General features: G+C 36.7%; 1 protein-coding gene across 7 annotated transcripts in view; it reads right to left on the minus strand.

The window, feature by feature from the left end:
* The window catches only part of celsr1.S (cadherin EGF LAG seven-pass G-type receptor 1 S homeolog), a 96,469-nt gene that overhangs the window by 6,839 nt on the left and 66,924 nt on the right, over positions 1-22,706 (minus strand). For all 7 annotated transcript variants that reach the window (XM_041588505.1, XM_041588506.1, XM_018255794.2 and 4 more), the window contains exons 8-28: positions 22,550-22,675; positions 22,104-22,270; positions 20,833-21,018; positions 19,220-19,333; positions 18,963-19,137; positions 18,401-18,542; positions 18,041-18,161; positions 17,160-17,343; positions 15,734-15,835; positions 12,023-12,117; positions 9,825-10,034; positions 8,697-8,880; positions 7,137-7,277; positions 4,808-4,997; positions 4,336-4,503; positions 3,907-4,033; positions 3,579-3,779; positions 1,734-1,908; positions 1,471-1,583; positions 696-775; positions 78-204 (exon numbers count right to left, since the gene is read on the minus strand). In XM_041588505.1, coding sequence (XP_041444439.1) covers positions 78-204; positions 696-775; positions 1,471-1,583; positions 1,734-1,908; positions 3,579-3,779; positions 3,907-4,033; positions 4,336-4,503; positions 4,808-4,997; positions 7,137-7,277; positions 8,697-8,880; positions 9,825-10,034; positions 12,023-12,117; positions 15,734-15,835; positions 17,160-17,343; positions 18,041-18,161; positions 18,401-18,542; positions 18,963-19,137; positions 19,220-19,333; positions 20,833-21,018; positions 22,104-22,270; positions 22,550-22,675 — 3,128 coding nt within the window. The remainder of the gene's footprint in view (positions 1-77; positions 205-695; positions 776-1,470; positions 1,584-1,733; positions 1,909-3,578; positions 3,780-3,906; positions 4,034-4,335; positions 4,504-4,807; positions 4,998-7,136; positions 7,278-8,696; positions 8,881-9,824; positions 10,035-12,022; positions 12,118-15,733; positions 15,836-17,159; positions 17,344-18,040; positions 18,162-18,400; positions 18,543-18,962; positions 19,138-19,219; positions 19,334-20,832; positions 21,019-22,103; positions 22,271-22,549; positions 22,676-22,706) is intronic.

Consider the following 22,706-nt stretch of genomic DNA (forward strand, 5'->3'; position numbering starts at 1 on the left):
ATCTCTCTGCCACCTGTTATATGGTGAGAGGCATTCATCTGAATGGGAGCTGTAAAATCCTGATTAGAACAAGTTACCTGTAAGCAGCTGAAGATGGCAAAGAGATAATGGAATGTCATGACATCACTGTTTACTGCCATAAGACCCAGGAACCATGTGGCACTGATCAGGAGGAGGAGCAGGAAGGCTGTTCTCAGCAGGGAGCTAAAAATAAAAAAAAATGTTTTGTATAAATGATGATAGCAATTGCAATACTAAACTAATGCACACTGTTAATACCTACAAGATTTTATAATTCTCTTCACAATCAAACTTTACAGTAGAGGAAACTGTGAGGTTGTAGAATTGGTGAAACTAGCCTTTGCTTTTAACGGTCTGGCCACACGGGCAGAAATCGGAGGGGGTTAGTCGCAAGGCGACAAATCTCTTTTTCACGGCGACTAATCTCCTGGATCTGCCTTCTGCCGGCTAAAATGTAAATTGTTTGGGGGCAGCCACACGGAACGTTTTCGTTTTCTGAAGTCGTCTGTAATTGCCTCACGAGGAACCTTCAGACGACTTCGGAAAATGAAGCACTCCGTTTGCATGCCCCCAGTCAATTTACATTTTATGTATATATAGAGAAAGAGAGAGAGCTCTGATCTGCATTATAGTTCCTCAGCTTAGAGAGTTTGTAAAATGTTGTCAAAACTCACAGAACGCCAGATTTCTCAAATGTCCGTTGCCTCCGTCCACAGGATGCCCTTATCGCCAATATGAATATGATTGTGTTTATCTAGAAAGAAAATATTTTAGCCATTAATACAAGTATTTCCTCTTTCAGTACATGCCCATCAATATACACACATTTACATTTTTAACAGTTATTTCAAAACCAAAATAGATGTAAAGCATATAATGGTAAAAGGGTTTTATTTGTAGTATTGTTACAGCGTGATGACTTTTAACCCTTTAATGAAAGTATTAGAACTAAGACAAATCAGCGGCCACATGTATATGATCAGTGTGTGGGGGGAATTATTGAAGGTACTTGTCCTTTTATTTATTAAATGAAAATTTGCATTACATTGCAGGCCTGAGAAATATAAAAGAACAATTCCTAAATGTTTATACCACAGATTAATGGCTAAAGCTGAGATGTGCAGATTTTATTCTATGTACGACAAACGATTGTTTCTTTCAATAGAATGATCATTGTTTTGTACGACTATATCTTCGCGTCTATCGACAGCTTTAATCATTCAATCCAGTGGGACCAGAAGCCCCACAGGAAGTATTATCCTATATAAAACACATTTATCCACCTTTCTAGGCAATAGTTTTGATTATATGTCACTGTTGTTTTTAGTCGTTTCTGTGTTTAATACACAAGTGAATTGACCCAGTGTGACTTTAGTATATATTTCGTGGTTATTTTCGATTTACCAATTGTTATTTTAAAGGACTCTGCAAAGAAAGGTTAGTACTTACAGTTACCACTATGGCAATGGGCCCAGCAAAGCTCCAGATTAGTGTATCATGTACAGACAGCCAGCAGAAATCAGGGTTCCCATATCCCTGAGGATCCAGGCCTACAGCTAATCCTGTAAATCAAAATGAGAAGTCCATATACTGACAATTTAATTGCAAATAAAAAGCAGGATTTTATTTAATGACCATCCAAAATGTGTATGGCAGGGAATATAGCTTCATAACATAGGAGAAAGCTACAGATGTGGACTTTAATACTGTACCTGTAATTATGGCAGGGATTCCATATCCAACAACATAGTAAAACCTCATGTGGCCTGAATTGATGTTCCTCACTTCTGTTAGCATGCGGTAGATATGAAGTCCTTCCACAAACATCCAGGCAAAGGTGCTCATATAGAAATAATGGAGGAGGATGGCTATCACTGTACACACAAACTACAGGGAAGACAAAAATATAATCATTCCAAAAATCATTGCAATTGCTTTGTTTAATTAAAACAGAACCTGTTATACTCACTAACAAACAAGCTGAAAAAATTATGTGAAATTAAGCAAACGTACAATAAATCATCTATGTTCATGGAATTCCAAGGGAGATTGTGGTCACTCCCTAAACCATTATTGTTTGCTAGAAGGTTTGTAGCCAAGCAGCCATGAATTATTTTGGCTGTGGAATTCATCCCTCTCCTGGGTGCATCAGTGCGTATCAGGCAGTGGTTCTGGTGAAGGTACCCAGAACATTAATCAGGTTGCAAGCCAGACTAATGATAGCATTTTGACTTTTCAGAATAAAACCCAGCTGTGTGTATGTATATAAGGTTTTACAAAATTACAAAAGAAGGTATAAACAAGTCTCAGTTAGAGATGTGTATAGAACAGAAAGTTAAATGTGCAATTTGGAGATGTATTGCTGGAACATAAAAAGAAATCAAAGCATCATGTAATAGAGAATGCTGGGAAATCGACAAGTGTTATGAAACATAGGCCCAGGTTCGATTTTTATGAGAAAAGGTTATTGCATTGTTTAACACATGAAAACTCTACTGAAATCTATGAGAGAATCTATAATTGAATTATAATTTTTTAATCAGATTTTTTTTCTTATTGAAAGCTTTGACCATTTAGAGTGTTTAAAGGGATACTGTCATGAGAAAACATGTTTTTTTCAAAACGTATCAGTTAATAGTGCTGCTCCAGCAGAATTCTGCACTGAAATCCATTTTTCAAAAACACAAACAGATTTTTTTATATTCAGTTTTGAAATCTGACATGGGGCTAGATATATTGCCAGTTTACCAGCTGCCCCCAGTCATTTGACTTGTGCTCCCCCTGCACCCCCTACCTTTCAACCCCAGCAGCCTAACAAAAGAACAATGGGAAGGTAACCAGATAGTAGCTCCCTAACACAAGATAACAGCTCCCTGGTAGATCTAAAGCTCCCCATAGACGCAAAGATTTTTCTTGCCGAACGACCGAAGTCCGACCAATCCTTCGAAATTATCAGGAAGATAGTGGGATTCGAACGATCGTACATCTTATGACATCTTTATCGGTCCCAGTGCAATCTATCTATGTTTGCAGGGCCAAGCAGGCCTCTGTTTTCCTGGCAAATGGTCTTTTTAGTTGATGGACAATTCGTACAATCGTACGATCGTTTCGAGATAATCGTGGGTTCACGATGACGATAGGATCTTTTAAAAATCTTTACATCTATGGCCAGCTTAAGAACAACACTCAATAGTAAAAGCCAAGTCCCACTGAGACTGATTCAGTTACATTAAGTAGGAGAAAAAACAGCCTGCCAGAAAGTAGTTCCGCCCCATGTCAGAATTAAATATAAAAAAATCTGTTTGCTCTTTTGAGAATTGGATTTCAGTGCAGAAGTCTGCTGGAGCAGCACTATTAACTGATGTGTTTTCCCATGACAGTATCCCTTTAAGCCATTGAAAAGAAGCAGGGCCTCAACAAAGTGGCTTTTGGTCCTGTTAACCTCACTGTTCTAGCAAAGCAGGGAAAACCTATAGTGACTATACTGTCTGTTCGGTGACTAGGTAAAGACCCACACCAGACCATCCCATCAACGAACCATCTATTGATCAACTTACTGGATTTTCAGTCTGATTGATTCCAATGAGAAAGACCAGTTCGGAAAAGAAGAGAGCAGCCACTAAGTTTTTGTGAATGTTGTGAATGTTTGAACGCAAGGTTCTAATTATAACCAGCAGGATAAATGTCAGAAGCAGAGCCACTAGGGAGACAGCCACCGACGTGTAAGTGATGACCTTCAGTGGAAGCACTTCACCACTCTGTTGGGAAAATATGAAAAATAATGAAACATACATACAAGAACCATCATTATTACTATCATTTATATATACTAGAAAACACTACACATTTTACATGTTTTAATCTCCATTAATCACGGAAACTTACTTCTCTTTTGGAAATGTCCATCAACACAGCAAAACTGGTCATGTGATTACACTGACAAGTCACATGACTCTTGTTCCTTGAAATAAGCTCACAGCCTTTGGAAGACCAGGCACCGCTGCCTCCAGCTCTATAAGGGAAGGACAATGACAAATTGTAAGACAAGAGAACATACATAAAATATAGATATATAAAATATATTAGATGTAGCACTCCAAGAGATTTGTATAATCTAAGGCCTGGCCAGGCCTTCATACAACATCTCTGCATGTGTATTATGATCTGTGTGATTTGGCCCACTACATAAAAGCTGGACCTCACTGTATTTGAGCAATAAACATTTGTTGTTTAAGTATTTGTAGTGTCATAAAGATACACTGTAACATCATGAATATGTGTGAATACATATACTTATACTATATATATACTCACATGATTGAATGGTTCCAGAATACACATACAGGTTTAGTTCTCTCTTCAGTTTCCAGCATAGTATATTCCAGTATTATTGACTTTTCCAACTGAGTAGGCAGTGGTTCACCTTCATTATGGACAGTAGTGCTTACAATAGGAGTATTTATTATTGGCCGATTGGGGACCCTACAAGCAAAGAAATGTTGAACATCATTCAAATTCTTGTTTCTGCATTTCTATTACTGCAACTATCTATGTGCTATATTCACATATATACGTATGTATAATATAGGCCACTTGTAATGGGAAAATATCTGTAAATCTAAAAGAAAGGTTATTTAACCAAAATGCAACTATTGCACATGCAACCTAAGGCAGCTCTGCTAAACAATCACAAATGACATGCCTGTAAAACGTTAAACAATTCATTTCCAGTGGTAAAAATATTGCAAAGTAAGTAAAGTCACAAGGAGGAAATCCCTCACAGTACCTCATACTCCTACGGTCAGGGTCATAGTTCTCTGGTAGTAACTGCCCTAGGGAACGGTACACTATCACCATGGCTACTGCATACTGGGATGATGGATCTGGTTGTCTCTTTTTCCTCTTTGACAAGTTGGGATCAAACTCATCATTGTCACTAGAAATTTTCTGGTTCGATGGCTTGAAGGTTGGTAGAACTATGTGAAAAAGAAAGTTTTTTATTTGCCGCGATTTGATTATTTACATTGTATAACAATAAACAGGAAAGGAGAAAGGAGGTGCAGTGTTGATGCAATAAGATGCTGGTACCATATGTTATAACCACAACTGTACTACCAGGGGGTTATTTATTAAAGCAAAAATGCCAAAAACTAAAATTTTTGAATTTTTGAGATTTATTATACCCCAAGGATGGAAAAAGTCTGAATTCGAAAATACGGCATCTCAGACCTGCTGAGATTGTCAATGGGAGAGGTCCCTATCCTACATTAAAGTTTTTGGGCAATATTCTGAAAAATCTGAAAAAAAACCGTACGATTCAGGTTTTCGCTTTTGTCCCCGATCCAATTTAATTGTGCTCTTTTAATAAATAAGGAACAATCGTGGATTCTAGTTTGGTCAGACTTTTTTATTTAAATATTCGGATTTTGATAAATAAGGCCCATTAATATTTGTGGTTCCTTTGTCAGAATAATCTTGAAAGAACGGTTAGTCCCCCACCCCAATTGTGATGGGGATTTGCAGTTTATAGGAAAGGGAATACCCATAACTGAACATTATATGGCCTTTATGGCACAATGCTTTTTTTAGCAATATATAAATGGAGAAAAACATGTTCTGGGAATAAAGTAAACTTTCTTAATACACTATAATTGCTTATTTAAGGAACCTTTAATGAAATGCATCAATATATGCTCTGCTGTACATTCATTCACTACAGACCTAAAAATCACAGAGACATGAACAACAACCTGTTTTCACTACTACTGTAGTTAGAAATTCAGATCTGTGATATACTAATGGCCACATTTCCAACATTTTGCAAAAATAGCCAAACTACAACAACCAGTTTTTTTTTGTTTTTAGCAATTTCTAATTCTGCACTGTTCATCTGTTGGTCAGCCACAAAGAATAATAAAGTACTGACAAGGGTATATGCAGTTTTAATAGTGGCATCCTTGTAACAGTGCATAATGGGGCATTTCCAGTGTCTTGCAATACCGCTCTGGGCTGCATGTAGCAGGTGAATGATAGAGGGATGGGAAGAATGCCAATGAAATTATTAGACAGCATGCCTGTCCTTTAAAAAAGCAATTACATGTTATGACTCATGATGTTCAGCTGAAAATGAACAGCCGTAAGAATCACATTTTAAATCTGTTGATCTTCTGGCATAGTTATTTATCTGTGGCTAGGACAGTAGTTGAGCAGCATTTTTTCAAATGATATGTCACACCATTTGTTAGAGAGCAATACTGCAGGCAAGTTTTTATTAGAATATGTCACAAGCTTCCTTCACCCATAAGCACTTCTGTAGGAGGTTTCTTTTTCTATGTGTGTGCCAAATCGTACTTGCCTTTGGTTATTCCATTTCAGGAGTTAAATTCCTAAGTAAGATTGCTATTATTAAGGCTTAAACCATTAAGAGCTCCAGGAGAGGCATAGCTAAAACTTTCATCAACATGATGTAGGGAAGCTTTTAATTTGGCTCCATCTGGAGTGCCTAATAGTGACTTAATGCCGCCTCAGTAGCCCATAGAATAAAATAATAAGTCAGTAGGACTAACTGCTTGGAAACGTAAATATCCCATACATGTGAAACATTAGTAAAGCAATTGCTATTTAAAGGACTTAGAATTTTGCTGTTTAAGGGTAAGGGCAATCAGGGTGGATATATGTTTACTAATGATCAAGAACATGATAATGATTGTAATGATTAAATTAAAATGACAAACTTTATTTTAATGTTAACTAATTTTTAACGTATTCAATTTCAATATTCTCCAATTAGAAGAAAACACAGGATGACAATAGACTGAAGCCTAGCATGGCAGCCCAGGATTGTTAGAAACGTGATCCTAGGTAAAGAAGAAAATCCCCTTAAAAGGACCAAAATTACATTTCAATTTATGCTTCCATACAGAAGCTAGGAAGATGTTGTTATGCTTTTTCTACAGATACAGGTACTAGGCATGACCTAAGATGCTGAGAAAAAAACAATGCTATTTTTACTGTTGGCAGCAAATCATCTGTAAGATAGCCTGGATATGTGTAACATGGCCATGGATACAATAGACGACTTTTGCCATTCTGGAAATATAGCCAAACAACCTTACCATTTCTTTCAGGAGGTTTAAACAAAGTATCTGGGAACAGCACAGAAGACTCCAAATCTTTTGGATAATCACGTATCTCATTAAATTCAGGGACTTTGGCTCCAGTGAAATTAGCTTTGTCAAATATGTCTACAGCAATGACTGTTGAAAAGAAAAGAGAATTTAGCTGATAACATGTGAAATACAAAACATTTTTTTTAAAAAATAGCTTTTCCCAGCATAGGTAGACAGAAAAGTTTTATTGGTCAGGGCCTCTTTATGGGTTAGTTCACACGAGGAGATTCGTGGAGATTTTGTTGCCTGGCGACTAATCGCCTCTTCTTCTGGGCGACAATCTCCCCGAACTGCATTCACGTGTCTTCCCACCCGCTATAATGAAAAGTCGCCTGTGCTAAAGCACACGCGGCAACTTCGGACGACTTTGGAAAACGCATCGCCGCGTGTGCTTTAGTGCAGGTGACTTTTCATTATAGCGGGTGGGAAGACACGCAAAGGCAGTTCGGGGAGATTGTCGCCCAGAAGAAGAGGCGATTAGTCGCCAGGCGACAATCTCCCCGAATCTCCTCGCGTGAACTACACCCGGTACTTGCACTTCATGTTTATTTGTAATAGAAGAACAATACTCAGGAGTAATGCTTTAAAAGCTTCCTGAGTCACAGAGGGCCAATGAATGGAATTTACTGCAGCATTCATTATTTATAGGAGGATACTATTAGAGGATGCCACAATTGTACATCTTCCAGACTTTGTGCTGGATATACAGTATAATGGAAGAAAGAAAGACAGATTTATGCAAAAATACCTATAATTTTCTGCATCTTGTAATCCAAGAGATTTACAATTGCTTGTAAAGTTGTAGTTATTAGTTAATAATACAGTTGGGTCCATAAATATTTGGACAGAGACAACTTTTTACATACGAGCACCTGCCCTTGCCTTTTACTTCCTTACTTTCTACTGTGTCAACAATTGGACCCAAAGTTCAGAGCAGGGACCAGACCTTGGTCAGCAGGTCCCACAAGGGCCGGGACACACAGGGTTTTTTCCCCTGGAGTCCCGTAGGCCCAGTTCGACCCTGTAAAACCCTGCTTAAATCATTATGCACACAAACTGGGGTAAAAAATATTTTTTTTGAAAGGTAGATCTTATAAACATTTACATAATAACGTCTTAATAAATAATACACTACAGTGTAGACTGTTTCTAAAGTTATAGCTGTTATACCTGTACATCATTATAGTAATTTCTACACAAGATTCAGATTGATTCATTTCCTAATGCCCTGCAGTATGGTTGAGTGCAGGCCCAGACTGGCAATCTGTGGGTTCTGGCAAATGCCAGAGGAGCTGCTGTAAATTGCCATATACACTATTTATTGGGTTGTGGGGGGCTGCTTGGGCCTCTGTGTGCTTGGAATGCCATGGCATATTGTGAATCCTAATCCAGACCTGGTTGAGTATGCTTGCATATTTCCCTGCTTTACAGCTCTCTCATAGGAAAACATCAGTGCTTATTAAACAGCCAGTGATTAACATAAAACCTGCTGATACCAACACCTACTTATATTTGGTGCAACAATAACAAAAGGCTTCATGTAAGTCTTCTTCATGTTTCTGGCCACATTATTAGCATAATCTTCATAGTGCTTGAGGAGATGAGCAGTGCCAGCCTCTGTTCTTTGGATCTGTTCCCAATGGTGTTTGTTCTTGTGATCTAATATGGCACTGCCAGCATATATCACATTCTGTGGGATACAGAGAAAAGTTAGCTGTAGGACTTGGATATAGTATGCCAAAAACCTTTTCTCCAGTGGTAGTGGCTAACCTTTTGTCATAGCTCATAACACACAATGCTGAACAACAGATTATACTGCATAAATACCTTTTCTAAATATTACATATTACATTTTAATAAATGGAAAAGAAAGAGGCATTAAATGGATTTTTCCAGATCATATTATTCTTATGTCTTATTTCCTTAGAAAAGTGTGTGATATTTTTGTGAAAGTTATTTTCAGGTCTGGGTCTTTCATCTCTCATATGATGAATCTTCTGGTTACAAATTGCATTACTTACAGGCAATCCTTTAAGACAGCTTAGCCTAACCGTAGCCAAGTTTAGCGATTACATTAATTATTAAACTAGAAACCCAACACTGCCTTGGCTTCAAATCACTATGTTGTTTAGCAGTGAAGAGTGAGCTTTCAAACTGCTAAAGAGAATGAGAGGTACTCACAGACCCAGGCAGTCAAATCAGAATTCTATCTACATTATGCTCAGTTCTTACACCTTTTGTCAGTGATTTATGTGGGGCCTCCAAAATTAAGGCTTGTTTACTTTAGATAGCCCTTTCTCGTACAAACAGATGAAATCTATACAAAGAACATATGGATTGATACTAAGTAGTAAATTCATGCTTTTGACACCTATTTGACTTCAACCAGAGGGCTGGCCTTTTGGTTTGTAATTCACGCCCCACTGCTTAAATTTTAACATGTAGGCATAGTGGTACCATCTGAATCTGTATGGGATTAAAAAGACTGCATCTGAGAATCTGTATGGCCAGTCATTATGTAGACCCAGTGAATGCAATGATAAAAAAATAATTTGCAGGCCTTTCAATAAAGTGTGTATATTTTCACTTTAATACAAAATGAATAAAATGAGCTTAGTTTGTACCATCACGTACCTCATTGAATTCTACATCCCTTGTTGCTGCAAGGTCAAATCCATGCTGTTGGCTCTCATACTTTAACACCTTCACAAGCATCTGATATCCAGTTCTAATATCATTGCCATAGAATGATTTTGTATGGTTAGTGGCATTCTGTAGCACTCTGGCAATGTGTATTGACTTTTCGCCATCCAAAGTAGTCTCATTACGATGAAGCTTTTCATTCTGTCATAGGAAAAAAATAAGTTATAAATAAAATGAATTTAGGCCCTTTCAGAGCTTTCACAACTTAAGTTTAACAACTTATTAATTTAATGTACCCATTGGAAATACGGAGTAGTAGTTTTAAGGGATGATTGTAGCACGGCTGAAAACAGTTTTTGCTTTCCACCTGAATGGAAAAATTTAAGGGTTATGGCACATAAGGGTGTTGTTTTCCACTACCTATTACAGGATTCAAAATGCCTTCCATCCACCATGGATTGTTTCCCACTGATAAAAGCAAGGGCCACTGTTCCTTAAACCATAGACTATAAGTAGAAAGTATGCCAATTAGCTTTTTGTGACCTGTGACACCAGGTCCGGACTGGCAATCTGTGGGTTCTGGCAAATGCCAGAGGGGGCTGCTATAAGTTCCCATAGAAAGTCAGTATTTAGTGGGCTGGTGGAGGCTGTTTGGGCCTCTGTGTGGGCTGATTGGGCCTCTGTTTTCCTTGAAATGCCAGGGCCCATTTTAATTCTCAGTCCGGACCTGTGTGGCACCCCAAATGGTGATAATAGGAATTAATCTATAGCAGGCAGCAGCATTTCATTGGCTCTACATGTGGAAGCCAGGCTAGGCAAAGTACTAGAAATGAAATCCATGGCTCTAAAGTCTAAAATATGTTCTGATACTATTTTTAGAATGAGCCATTGAAGCATTGTGTCTGTGAGTTTAAAGCCTACTTTATTTAAACTTAAAGCTACATTAGAAGCACATTAGTAACCACAAATTAGTATTCTAAAATACTTATAAAATAAAATGCTCCATATACATTTGTAAATAATGTAAAGTTATGTTTTTGTAAATGTACCATTATTTTTAAAATTAAAGACCCATACATCTTTGTTTTAGGAATCTTGAGTACAAACATTTAAACTAGTTACAATAATGAAAATAATTCTAATACTGTGCACAACTGACTGAATACCTCCTAGTTTCTGCCATATATTCGGAAAAATAATCCAGGCTGCTGATTAACGGTGTCCGTGTACCACAAATTAACATATAAAAAAATGCTCAAAGAGGTTTTCCAAACTGCAAAAGTGACTTTATTATAGTAGTGAACAGTGTCATATCACTGTTATAATAAATTCACTTTGCAGTTTGGAATACTGCTTTGAGCTGTCTTTTGAGCTTGCTCCTTTTTGATAATGGCATTAAAATTCAAATAAAATCCTAGATAACTAGAACTGGTATCAGAATGCAAATTAAATATTATCAATATGCTCTATGCTGTGCCTAATTTAAAGGGATACTGTCATGGGGAAAAAAAAATTTTCCCAAAATGAATCAGTTAATAGCGCTGCTCCAGCAGAATTCTGCACTAAAATCCATTTCTCAAAAGAGCAAACAGATTTTTTCATATTCAATTTTGAAATCTGACATGGGGCTAGACATTTTGTCAATTTCCCAGCTGCCCCCGGTCATGTGACTTGTGCCTGCACTTTAGGAGAGAAATGCTTTCTGGAAGGCTGCTGTTTTTCCTTCTCAATGTAACTGAATGTGTCTCAGTGGGACATGGGTTTTTACTATTGAGTGCTGTTCTTAGATCTACCAGGCAGCTGTTATCTTGTGTTAGGGAGCTGCTATCTGGTTACCTTCCCATTGTTCTTTTGTTTGGCTGCTGGGGGGGAAAGGGAGGGGGGTGATATCACTCCAACTTGCAGTACAGCAGTAAAGAGTGATTGAAGTTTATCAGAGCACAAGTCACATGACTTGGGGCAGCTGGGAAATTGACAATATATCTAGCCCTATGTCAGATTTTAAAATTGAATATAAAAACATCTGTTTGCTCTTTTGAGAAATGGATTTCAGTGCAGAATTCTGCTAGAGCAGCACTATTAACTGATTCATTTTGAAAAAAATGTTTTTTCCCATGACAGTATCCCCTTAAGCTTGAGCAATGCTTTTGGTATAATTGTATAGCTTGCTTTAGAAAACGCCTCCTTACCAAGGTTTTCAGTTCCAAGAAGCTAAGGGTTGTACAGTTGAAGAGTTCTGGAGGAAGCCAACCCTTTTCCTCACTGCAGTGCCGGATCGCATTCCCTACAGGACAACAGATGCATTCAGCAAACAATAGCCACATGCAGAAATCAGGCATATAACCCTGTTACTTAAGAATGGTAGAACATTCATTTGTACTTTAAATTTTCTAAAGTTGCATTTATTTAAAGGCAAAGTACCACTAAGTCTTTCATTGCAAGACATTAGAATACTATTCCACAGAGCACTTTCAGCAATATTTTAGAAATAGTACAATGGTGGCATAGATCCATGAGCAGGCCACCAGCAGTCACAGTCTACTCAAACCTTTATTTTTAAGGGGAATTGTACATTTCCCCCACGACTGCTGAACCCTTTTGTGTTAAGATGTGAATTATCGTGGATCTACTAGCTTCTTTATTTACATCATTTAAAAGTGCCTTTTTGAGAAACCATGTGAATGAGAAGGTTATAGACCAGAACAAAATTAAAATTACACCCTGTCCATGAAACTTGCAATGGTGCCAGTAGCCAGAAAACACTATTGTTTCTTTCATCACAGTTCTGTAGCAACATTGCTCCTCTGTGCCAGGAAACTATATACTTTAGCATAAAGATAAGAAAAATAAACACAGAAGAAACAGCACTGGCAAAACAAACTGGCATTTTAAGGTGAGAAATGTTAATACAATAAAATGGTTTAGAGTTGGCAGAATAATCTGCATTAAGCAAACAAATAAAAAAGAATATAGAAGAATAAAGCAGCGTTTATCACCACGGTTGCATAGACTGCTTAACATGTCAGGTCACCTACATTGTTTGTCAAATGTGTGTAATCAGAACATTTCCATCTCATACACGGGCATATCAGATGCTAATTTAGTAGACTGGGAAGCTGATAGCTGGTGGCATGGTTATTGATATATTGAGATATATGGGTATTGATGTATTATATACTCGTATGTAGGTTATAAGGAGAAGTGATCTTGCTTAATACTATTTAACTGTATTTGGTCTTGCACAAAATTGCTTAGTTTATAGATCAATCAATGCTGGTTTTATTTTTAATGAATCTAATTGAATTGGTGTAGAAAAAAGAGGTATAAGATGCAACAAAATGCACGTTATGTGACCAGTTAGTACATAAATTCTGCCTTTTTATATTCCAGCAGCTAACTTCCGGAATCAACATGGAACCGTTATATATTATGCATGGTCTGACTGACCTGACAAGGGCAGAATTCAGAATGTAAATAATTTACTGTTTGTTTTCCCATAACCTAAATGGATAGCATTCAGCAGCATAATGAATGGTCACCGTATAATCAGAATTTGCAATGAAGTGGCAAGTGGAAGGTAATGGTACTACATTATTTAGCAAAATGAATGAACACAATGCACATTAAGGTTTGATCTCAGATGATGGGGATACTGTAGCTGCTTACAGCCATAAAGTGAAAAACTCTCACCACACAAATAGGGAAAATGTATTATTCAATATCTTTTAATGACAGGTACCATTACATACTGCTCATAAGAAAAAAAATTAAAATGTATTTTCTATGCTGGAAAGATTAGTTCCAGCACAAGATAATAATAGACCAAATGCCATTTGCATTAGGGAGCAAGGATTTGGCTAAGGGGGTTATTTATCAAAGTCCGATTTTATCTCAACATTTTCTGCTACAAACTCCAATCAAATTCGCTCAGGTTTTTTACGCTTATTATTTATATTTTCCAGAAAATTTGCTTTGCGGGAAAAAAAAACTGATTTTCAAAATTTTTCGTATTTTTCACCTGAAAACTCTGATTTCTTATGCTTTTTTGCCTGAAAACTACAAAACTTCGGGGTATTGCACAAAACCCAGCGCACATCAAAAAATCATTGGGACTTCTCCCATTGACTTATATGCAACCTGATTCTGATTCGGACTTTTCCATCCTCTGGGTTTAATAAATTCCGAAAAATCTGTTATTTTTTAAAAGTCCAATTTTATAAAAAAAAATCAAAAATTTTCCAGAATTTTTTCATTCGGAGTTAAGTAAATAACCCCAACTGTCAATTCTGACATCCATTAAAAATAAATCATTTTGTATATTTGTATATAATTAATATATAATTATATAAATATTACGTTTGCTTCAGAAAGACTAATAAAGTATATATAAATAAATAAGCTGCTGCATAGCAATGGGGGCAGCCATTCAAGCTGAAAAAAGGGAAAAACGGCACAGGTTACATAACAGGTAACAGATAAACCCTGTACAATACATGTGTATTCTAAATTGAGCATAGGACTGGCCAGATATGGGATGACTTTGACGTAGTTGGCCAGCTTAAAGGGATACTGTCATGGGAAAAAAACATTTTTTCAAAATGAATCAGTTAATAGTGCTGCTCCAGCAGAATTCTGCATTGAAATCCATTTCTCAAAAGAGCAAACAGATTTTTTTATATACAGTTTTGAAATCTGACATGGGGCTAGACATATTGTCAATTTCCCAGCTGCCCCAAGTCATGTGACTTGTGCTCTGATAAACTTCAATCACTCTTTACTGCTGTACTGCAAGTCGGAGTGATATCACCCCCCTCCCTTTTCCCCCCAGCTGCCAAACAAAAGAACAATGGGAAGGTAACCAGATAACAGCTCCCTAACACAAGATAACAGCTGTCTGGTAGATCTAAGAACAGCACTCAATAGTAAAAACCCATGTCCCACTGAGACACATTCAGTTACATTGAGAAGGAAAAACAGCAGCCTGCCAGAAAGCATTTCTCTCCTAAAGTGCAGGCACAAGTCACATGAACAGGGGCAGCTGGGAAATTGACAAAATGTCTAGCCCCATGTTAGATTTCAAAATTGAATATAAAAAAATCTGTTTGCTCTTTTGAGAAATGGATTTCAGTGCAGAATTCTGCTGGAGCAGCACTATTAACTGATTCATTTTGAAAAAAAATGTATTTCCCATGACAGTATCCCTTTAAATATATTGCAATATATGGACAAACAATCCCTGTTTTGTTTTAAGGGTAAGGCATTTTTTAGTAGCAGTATGCACAAAATGTCTCTGTCTTAAATATATTGATAATGGGTTGAGTGCAGAGGACTCTTGTATTTGTCTATATGTATTTTGTGGTCACAGCCTCATTGCACCCCCACCTAATGGTTTTAAAAAATAGTGGTGAGCACAACTTTCCCTTGTTTGTTATAGTATTCTCTGTTATCTTCTATGTAACCTGTGCTTGTTCTCTTTTTTTCCAGCTAGAATATCTGCCCCCAAGACTACTTTGTTTGTATAAACTATAGTAGTCTTTCAAAACACACAACTTTTACCAGTGCAGGTCAACACTACGTTATATTTTAATCACCTTGATACATTTTTTAAGTTTTTGGTGTTACTGTTCCTTTAACCCAGTAAAACATAAATTTGTTAATTTATTAACATTCCCCTGTTTAATCTTTATAATATCTTTCCCTGTTGTACTTGTATGTAGACAGTCACTCATTCATCTGCTCTTCAACTACAACTTCCCCTATCAGAAAGCTACTTTTTAACTGTGAGTAATAGATATTTGAGTAACAGTTAGGGTGGCACAGTTTGGACATGCTTGTTGCTGCATACAGAATATTTGCACTTATACGTTTTCCCCCAGACAGAGATGCATTGCTGCACTTACCCACAGATCCCTTGGGGCATGGAACAGCAGCTGGCTGGCCAAATTTGGTCTGTGGCCACCAGATTCCAGCTTCAAAGGCTTTGGGACATCCGTTATAAATCACTGCAAGAAAAACACGGCTATTGACTCAGCATACGGAAATGTCACAATAATTTACTTTTTAAACAATCCTGCATTATTCTAATAACAGAAATCATTTGAGGAACTTGAAAATATCAATCATTCATTTTGTTATTGCTGTTTGAGTGACAGAACATGACAGTATACAGTTAGGGATACTGTAACTAAACTATGTTATTAAATTACTGTCATGTTGCCAATCTGTGCCTTCAACAAGACTAACCCTTTAAGAATTGTATCCTTTTTTTAGTTACACAGACTAACAAAACTGAAACAAGGTTTGCTTACAATGTATTTAAATGATTAGTATACATTTGTGTTTATGGACTCTTGAACCTGTATATGGACTAATGTGCTAAAAGTAGACACTATTTTGTGAACCCCTGAAGTATAATGTATTTAAGTTCATATAAAGGATGTCAGTTCATGTGCCAAACATAATACTGATGTTATACAGTCTGCAGCTGTTCACTGACCTATCCTGCATCAAAACATTTCAGGAGGAACAAAGTCGTTACAAAGGTTAACTGCAAATATATTGATGATACTGCAGGTTTCATGGTTTCCCCTAAATGTGTTTAGTGTGACTGCAAAGATTACAGCTTTTATATAAGACGAGTGGTAAGAAGAGGAATCAAATAGTATGGATAATACTGATTCCAGCATGTACTTTGTCATTTAGGTGGGGAAATTTGATAAGTTGTCTTAGGGATTTTTGCAGCACGTCTTTATCCTTTGTAAACATACATAGCTAGAGAATAAAGCTGATATTAGTGATGTCTATGTACATTCAGTAATTTGAGTAGACATTTCTATTAAGGTACTGTAAAAAGCCAATTCACCTTAAAATCTATGTGACTATAACAACCAGTATGTTAGCCAGGTATAGTCGTTAGGCAGTGTAACTATTGGAGGGTATCATTATTAGATATCACAGGAGACTCACAGGAGCATTATTACATATTACAGCACTGATTTTTTGGAAGATTAGCGTTCAGCAAACATTGATCAACTTCAACTGCAGTTTATGCAAAAATGCCTGAAGGCCACCCCATCAATTAGTGAAGCAAAATTACAATATTCTCACGCTTTATACCATTTCCAATATCACAAAATACAGCTATTACTGATTACTATTACTGATTCACTTTGTAAAATATATTAATGGTTTAAATTGTGATTGCTTAAACATTATTCCTAGCTATACACAAGTAGTTTTCAGTTTATTAAGAGTGAAATAAACACAAAATCTAACTCTACAGTAAGAGTAATGAAATAATATTAATTTGTGTATTATTGTATGTACCTTCACATCCTTGATTAGTAACTTCAGCAAATGGATTGTCACAGCGATTACACTGGCGTCCAATTACTCCAGGCTTGCAAGGACATTGTCCTGTCTCCATGTCACAGCCACGTGCATAAGAACCAGATGGGAAGCAGTCACATGGGTAGCAAGTGTCACTATCCTTTGGTCTGTAGTAGTTTTCCTGCAACACAAATCATGGTAGTAAAGACACTGCAGCAAAGCACATAAAGTGCATCAGGTATAAAAAGACATCTTTAAAATGGACTGTATAAAGGGAATTGGAACAGTAAGCATGATTATAGTGTATGACCACTCAGCAATTTGTTGAAATGCACACCAATGGCTAGTAAGTGCTGAATAATGTGGAGGAGATGTGTGTATATTTTTAATATGGTAGGAATTTGGCACTTTATCTGTAAAATGGCTCTCTCCATTCTCTTTTTCTTTCTGAGTTAAAGGGATAGTTTGCTATTAAATCAAAAATATGATGTAGAAAGTGATATTCTGAGAGATTTTTTTTTTTTTTTAAATTAAATCATTTAGCTTTTCAGCAGTAGTGATGAGTACATTTTTTTGCCAGCCGTGGACTTGCAGAGAAATGACAGCTTTCACCATCTGCAAATTTTTTTTGCAAAAAACCCGCTCGTTGACTTTAATGCAGTTGGACAAAAAAGTTGCAGAGACAAAAAAGTCACCACAAGAAAAACTCATTTTGACTTTTATGCATTTGTTGTGAAAATAAAATTGTTGCGCATGAGTGTAACCCCTTTTAACCCACACTAAACAACATTACATTTTCCCACAGACACCTTCTGCTCAGAAAATATTCATGGGAAAGATCATATAAGAAACATGAGGTATATTTCATTGATCCTCACCTTACACCGGCACTCTCCATTTGTCTTGTTGCAGTCAGGGTCAAAGCCCTTACTGACTTCACAGTTACAAGGCCCACAGATTGGATTTCCCCACCAGCCCCTTGGACATGGTAAATCAACTCTATTTAGAAAAAAGAAGTATTAAAAAAAAGCCACATTTGAATGTTTAGAGTTTTAGTGCTTAATAAATTATATTAGAAGTCACAAACTTTATTCTAAAGAGCAATTCATTACCACATTTATTATCTAATATTTCATTGAAACACATGCGCAATAGTATAGCAGGCAGGCTAAAGTGTTTCTGTTCAAAAAAGAATTTGGTTTATTATTTACACTATATAGAAGTGAATTGTTACTTACTTGTTCTCACAGTACTGCCCATAGTAGCTTCCTCCACATTCACAGGTGTATCCATGAGAAGAGCTAGGCTTTTGCACACACGTAGAAACATGTTCACAGGGGTTGAGGCTGCACACATCCAAACAGTCTCTCCCAAAGAACCCTGCAGGGAAAAAGGGATACAGTTACATTTGCTGCTGGGCTCCAGTGATGTTACATATGCACATATATTAAGCTCTTATGATTCATCAAAGATTATCTAAGCAAAAACATGTTATATTGTGTGCATCATAAAATATGTGACTTTAGATCAACAACTGTATTGAAAACCGCACCTCCCTCGCCTTTCCTATGGCAAATCCTGCTAGATGGTGCAAAAACTCTCTAGACGGTCGGCACACGTCAATCATAGTAATCACAGTTGAATGGAAGAGAGCAGCACAACACCAATATATTGCAGGTGGGGAGCATCCCCATTTATTTTCACCACCAAAAAATCTTCCATTCAACTGTGATTACTTTAGATCAACAACTACCAGAATTTGAAGCAATGTAATAAACAAAAGAATACACCCAGACTCACCTGGCTCGCATTGACATGTATAACTGTTCCACTCATCACTGCATTCACTATTGTAAGGACATGGGTTGGCATCACATGGGTTGTGTATACTGCAGCCACTGTCCACTTTGATCACTGTAGCTTGATTCATGTTCAGAGTTGCTATATTTGTTGAAGTTTCACCCATTCTTACTCCCTGAAAGATAATATTATTTTTTAAATATTGATGATTATTGCTTAAGTGTAATAAGGTTCACACACTGTTAGCTAGAATCTACCTTCATGCAACCACTGAATCCTTGGTCTACCCCACCGTCTTTACTGGACAGACCTCCGACAAAGATGCTCTTCAGCTTTAATCCAGGAAGCTCGTTACCAATCTCCACTGAACTCTTTAAAACAAGGAGATATAAAGTAATAATGTAATAATGTCATTCTACTACTTCTCTGTTATTACTGTTCAGTTTGTGTACTAGGCAAGCAGATTTCATGTACATAAAGCACTCTGGATTCTAAGAATAGACAGTACCTTGCCTTTGAAGCTTGCCCACAGAGGGGGTAAATTACAGGTTTGAAAAACTACTGCAATTGCAGAGAAATATTAACATTACTATGTATTTATAAAATGCCAACATTTTTTGCAGATTTTCACAATAAATAAGTGTATACATTACACATACAGGTAAATCCACAACAACTACCCGTAATCAAGTGTGCACTGCCCAAAGAGCTTACAACCAGAACATTATGTTCTTATCTCTTGGCCACCATATAACACAGCACTGATTTTTACCATAATCTCAACATTTATCCTTTTCAAAAACCTCTTCTTCTTAATATCCTCCTATGGTTTTATTTTTTTTTGTTCACTTCTGCAGCAACTAGCCAGGTGAAGATGGTAAGAAATATGGCATCCTGCATGCACTAGCGGCAACTGACTGTACCTATGCCTTCAAGCAACTTCCACAGAAGTGAATAAAGGTCCCTTACATGAGCAGATATAAGATGCTGACAGATTAATTAGGCATCTTATTTTATTGGGGAGTGTGGGGGCCTTCTGACGCTTCCCCAAATGATTTCTGGCCGAAAATCAGGCAGATTTAAAAATCCCGTCTGATCGAGGACCACATTGGTTCATTAATGCAGCCCATATTCTCCTCAAGGTGAAAAAACACTACCCCCCTTGTGCCATTGCTCTACAAAAGCTACCATCATCTACATCTACAAACAATAGTGTCAAAAATGTTAATGATTTTTTTAAATAATGGGTGATGGCTACTGATTTGTTTTGTAGGGCAATGGCTTTGATTCTGAGTATATCTAGAATGCTCTGCAATAAAACAAGATATGTTGTTTGCCGGAAAAAAATAGAAACAGCCACATGAGTACAAAGAAGTGGATTCCTCCATGATTTCACTACTTTACACATTGTCTTTCAGACATAAGGGAACCCTGAGATTACTGGAAATGACAGCTTCCCTAGAAGGTTGAGTCCATAGCTGTAACTGATTTGTGCAAAATAAAATGGATTCTAATGTCATTATTGATGCAACAAGGTGGAAGTTGCCACTTACACATAAATCCAGTAAGAAAAATATGTGCCTTTGATTATGCTGGACAAAAAGCAGCATTGTGATGTGATTATGCTAGAAAAATGCTACTTTTTGTGTAAAATCATGATGATTTTTAGCCATATTTGTACTTTGCACATTGAACTGCATTTGTATTAGAAGTCCTTATATGTACAATCACTTGACATTCTCCTACTTATATACTAAGAAGTTCTATGGCTCTAAAAAAAACACCTAAATAGGTCCATGAAGAGAGGGAGATAGAGTAAATGTAAATCTAAAGAGGGGTGATATTTGTATACAAATTGGTGCCTCCATACCTGGTACATGTCGTAATCCAGATACATTATAGCAACATATTTAATGTCTTTTCCATCCTTTAAACTTTTTAGCTCTATAAGCAGATGATGCCATTCTCCATCACTCACACGAGTTTGTGTAATCTTCATATTCGCAATGCGGCTATAGCCACTATACACTTCAAACAGGATGTTACTATTTGAGATCTGTGGAAAAAAACAAACAATCATGAAATGTAATGATTATAATAGTATCACTTTGTTAGTTCCTGCACTACTGCTTTTGACTACATGTCCCATTAAAACAATGTTACAGTAGTTTCAATAGCAATTACATTTACCTAACACATATTTGGGTTTACATACCCATTAAGTTACATTTTTTCCGTCAATGTAAACCCTATGCACAGTATTATATTTAACATTATTTTGCAATATTATTTTAAGAGTAACTTCATAAGATGCTGAAAGGAAACAAAGCAATACATTGTCTCCCTAAAGCCAGTTAAAGTATTTTGTGCTTGTATAAAATGCAGACTATGAGTAAAGGGCCATTAATGACAGTGATATACATTTTACCTAGAATAAACTGATATGATGAAAAGCATGATTCTGAAATAGTTCACTGACATTATACAGCACCTTAGCAGGACATAATGAGGGGTATGTAATAAACTTGTTAACAGAAAAAATATTCACCATGCAAAAATGTATTCCTTGTGTAACATAATATAGCCAGAATCAGTTTAGTGACCTTATCCACCAGATTATGAATTTTATAGTTTGCACCTATGGGCAACATATGTGATAAAACTGCTTACTGAAAACATTATTTTTGCACAAAAAGTACACCACCTTTAAGGAGGCCTTAACAGTGTGCTAGGTGTATTAAAGTTCAGGATGTAATACTTCAAAGAATATTTCATTGCAAAATTAAAATTTTTATTCTTATTCATGCAAATGTTTTTTCCATTTATTACTTGTATGACATTGCTCCCACTGGCTTTAATCTAGCCTTATCAAAATAGCACTGTACACGGACCGGTTATTCTGGCTTACAGTCATGTATACATGTGTTGCTTGGCTCTTTTATTTAGGAAATCATTATGTTTGGAGCTAGATGTTCAGTCAGAGTGAACAAAGTGCCAATGTAAAGTAATCCAGCATTCAGCATTCACAATAATACTGCACCCTGAGGTGGTTATGGATGGAATAACGGTTATTTCCCATCGTCCAGGTCTGTGTTACTCAGCACTTTTTCTAGAACTACACACAAAAATTGATGTACTTACCTGGATGTTAATCCTTGATGAGGACCCTGCATTCACCTGCATTAACATCCCACTAGATTGTCTGGTTCTGAACATCAAACCAATGAACCATGGCACAGTAACTGTAATATCCAGCTCAGTCCAAAACACTATTCCCTCTCCTTGGAAGTGCTGAGGAAAAGGCATTGCTAAAAATAAAAACATATAAAAGCAGGGCTTAATAAAAAAAACACAAGAGCATGACAGTAGGGCAAAAAATGAGAGCCAGGGCACCAAAAATTGAAAACTGAAAATGTAGATAATGATTAATGAAGATGAATGATAGAAATGTTAAGACCATAATGAGGAGTAATGTAATACAAATACTCAAAAGTAACAAAATTGTGGAAAAATGGCACAGATAATGAGGATTATTAAGCAAAGTAATAATGCAGAATGGGTGTTTCTGATCAGGCTGCATAGCTAACCTTGTTCGCAGTTTTTCCCACCATAATGAAGGGGGCATTCGCAATAATATGTGTTCCACTTATTGATGCATGTCCCTCCATTCTGACAGAAACTTGTGTCACAAAAATTCTTCTTAGCAGCACATCCTATAGAGCAAAAAGGATTAATAACATATAT

Source organism: Xenopus laevis, chromosome 3S, assembly GCF_017654675.1.
Source record: "Xenopus laevis strain J_2021 chromosome 3S, Xenopus_laevis_v10.1, whole genome shotgun sequence".
NCBI lineage: Eukaryota > Metazoa > Chordata > Amphibia > Anura > Pipidae > Xenopus > Xenopus laevis.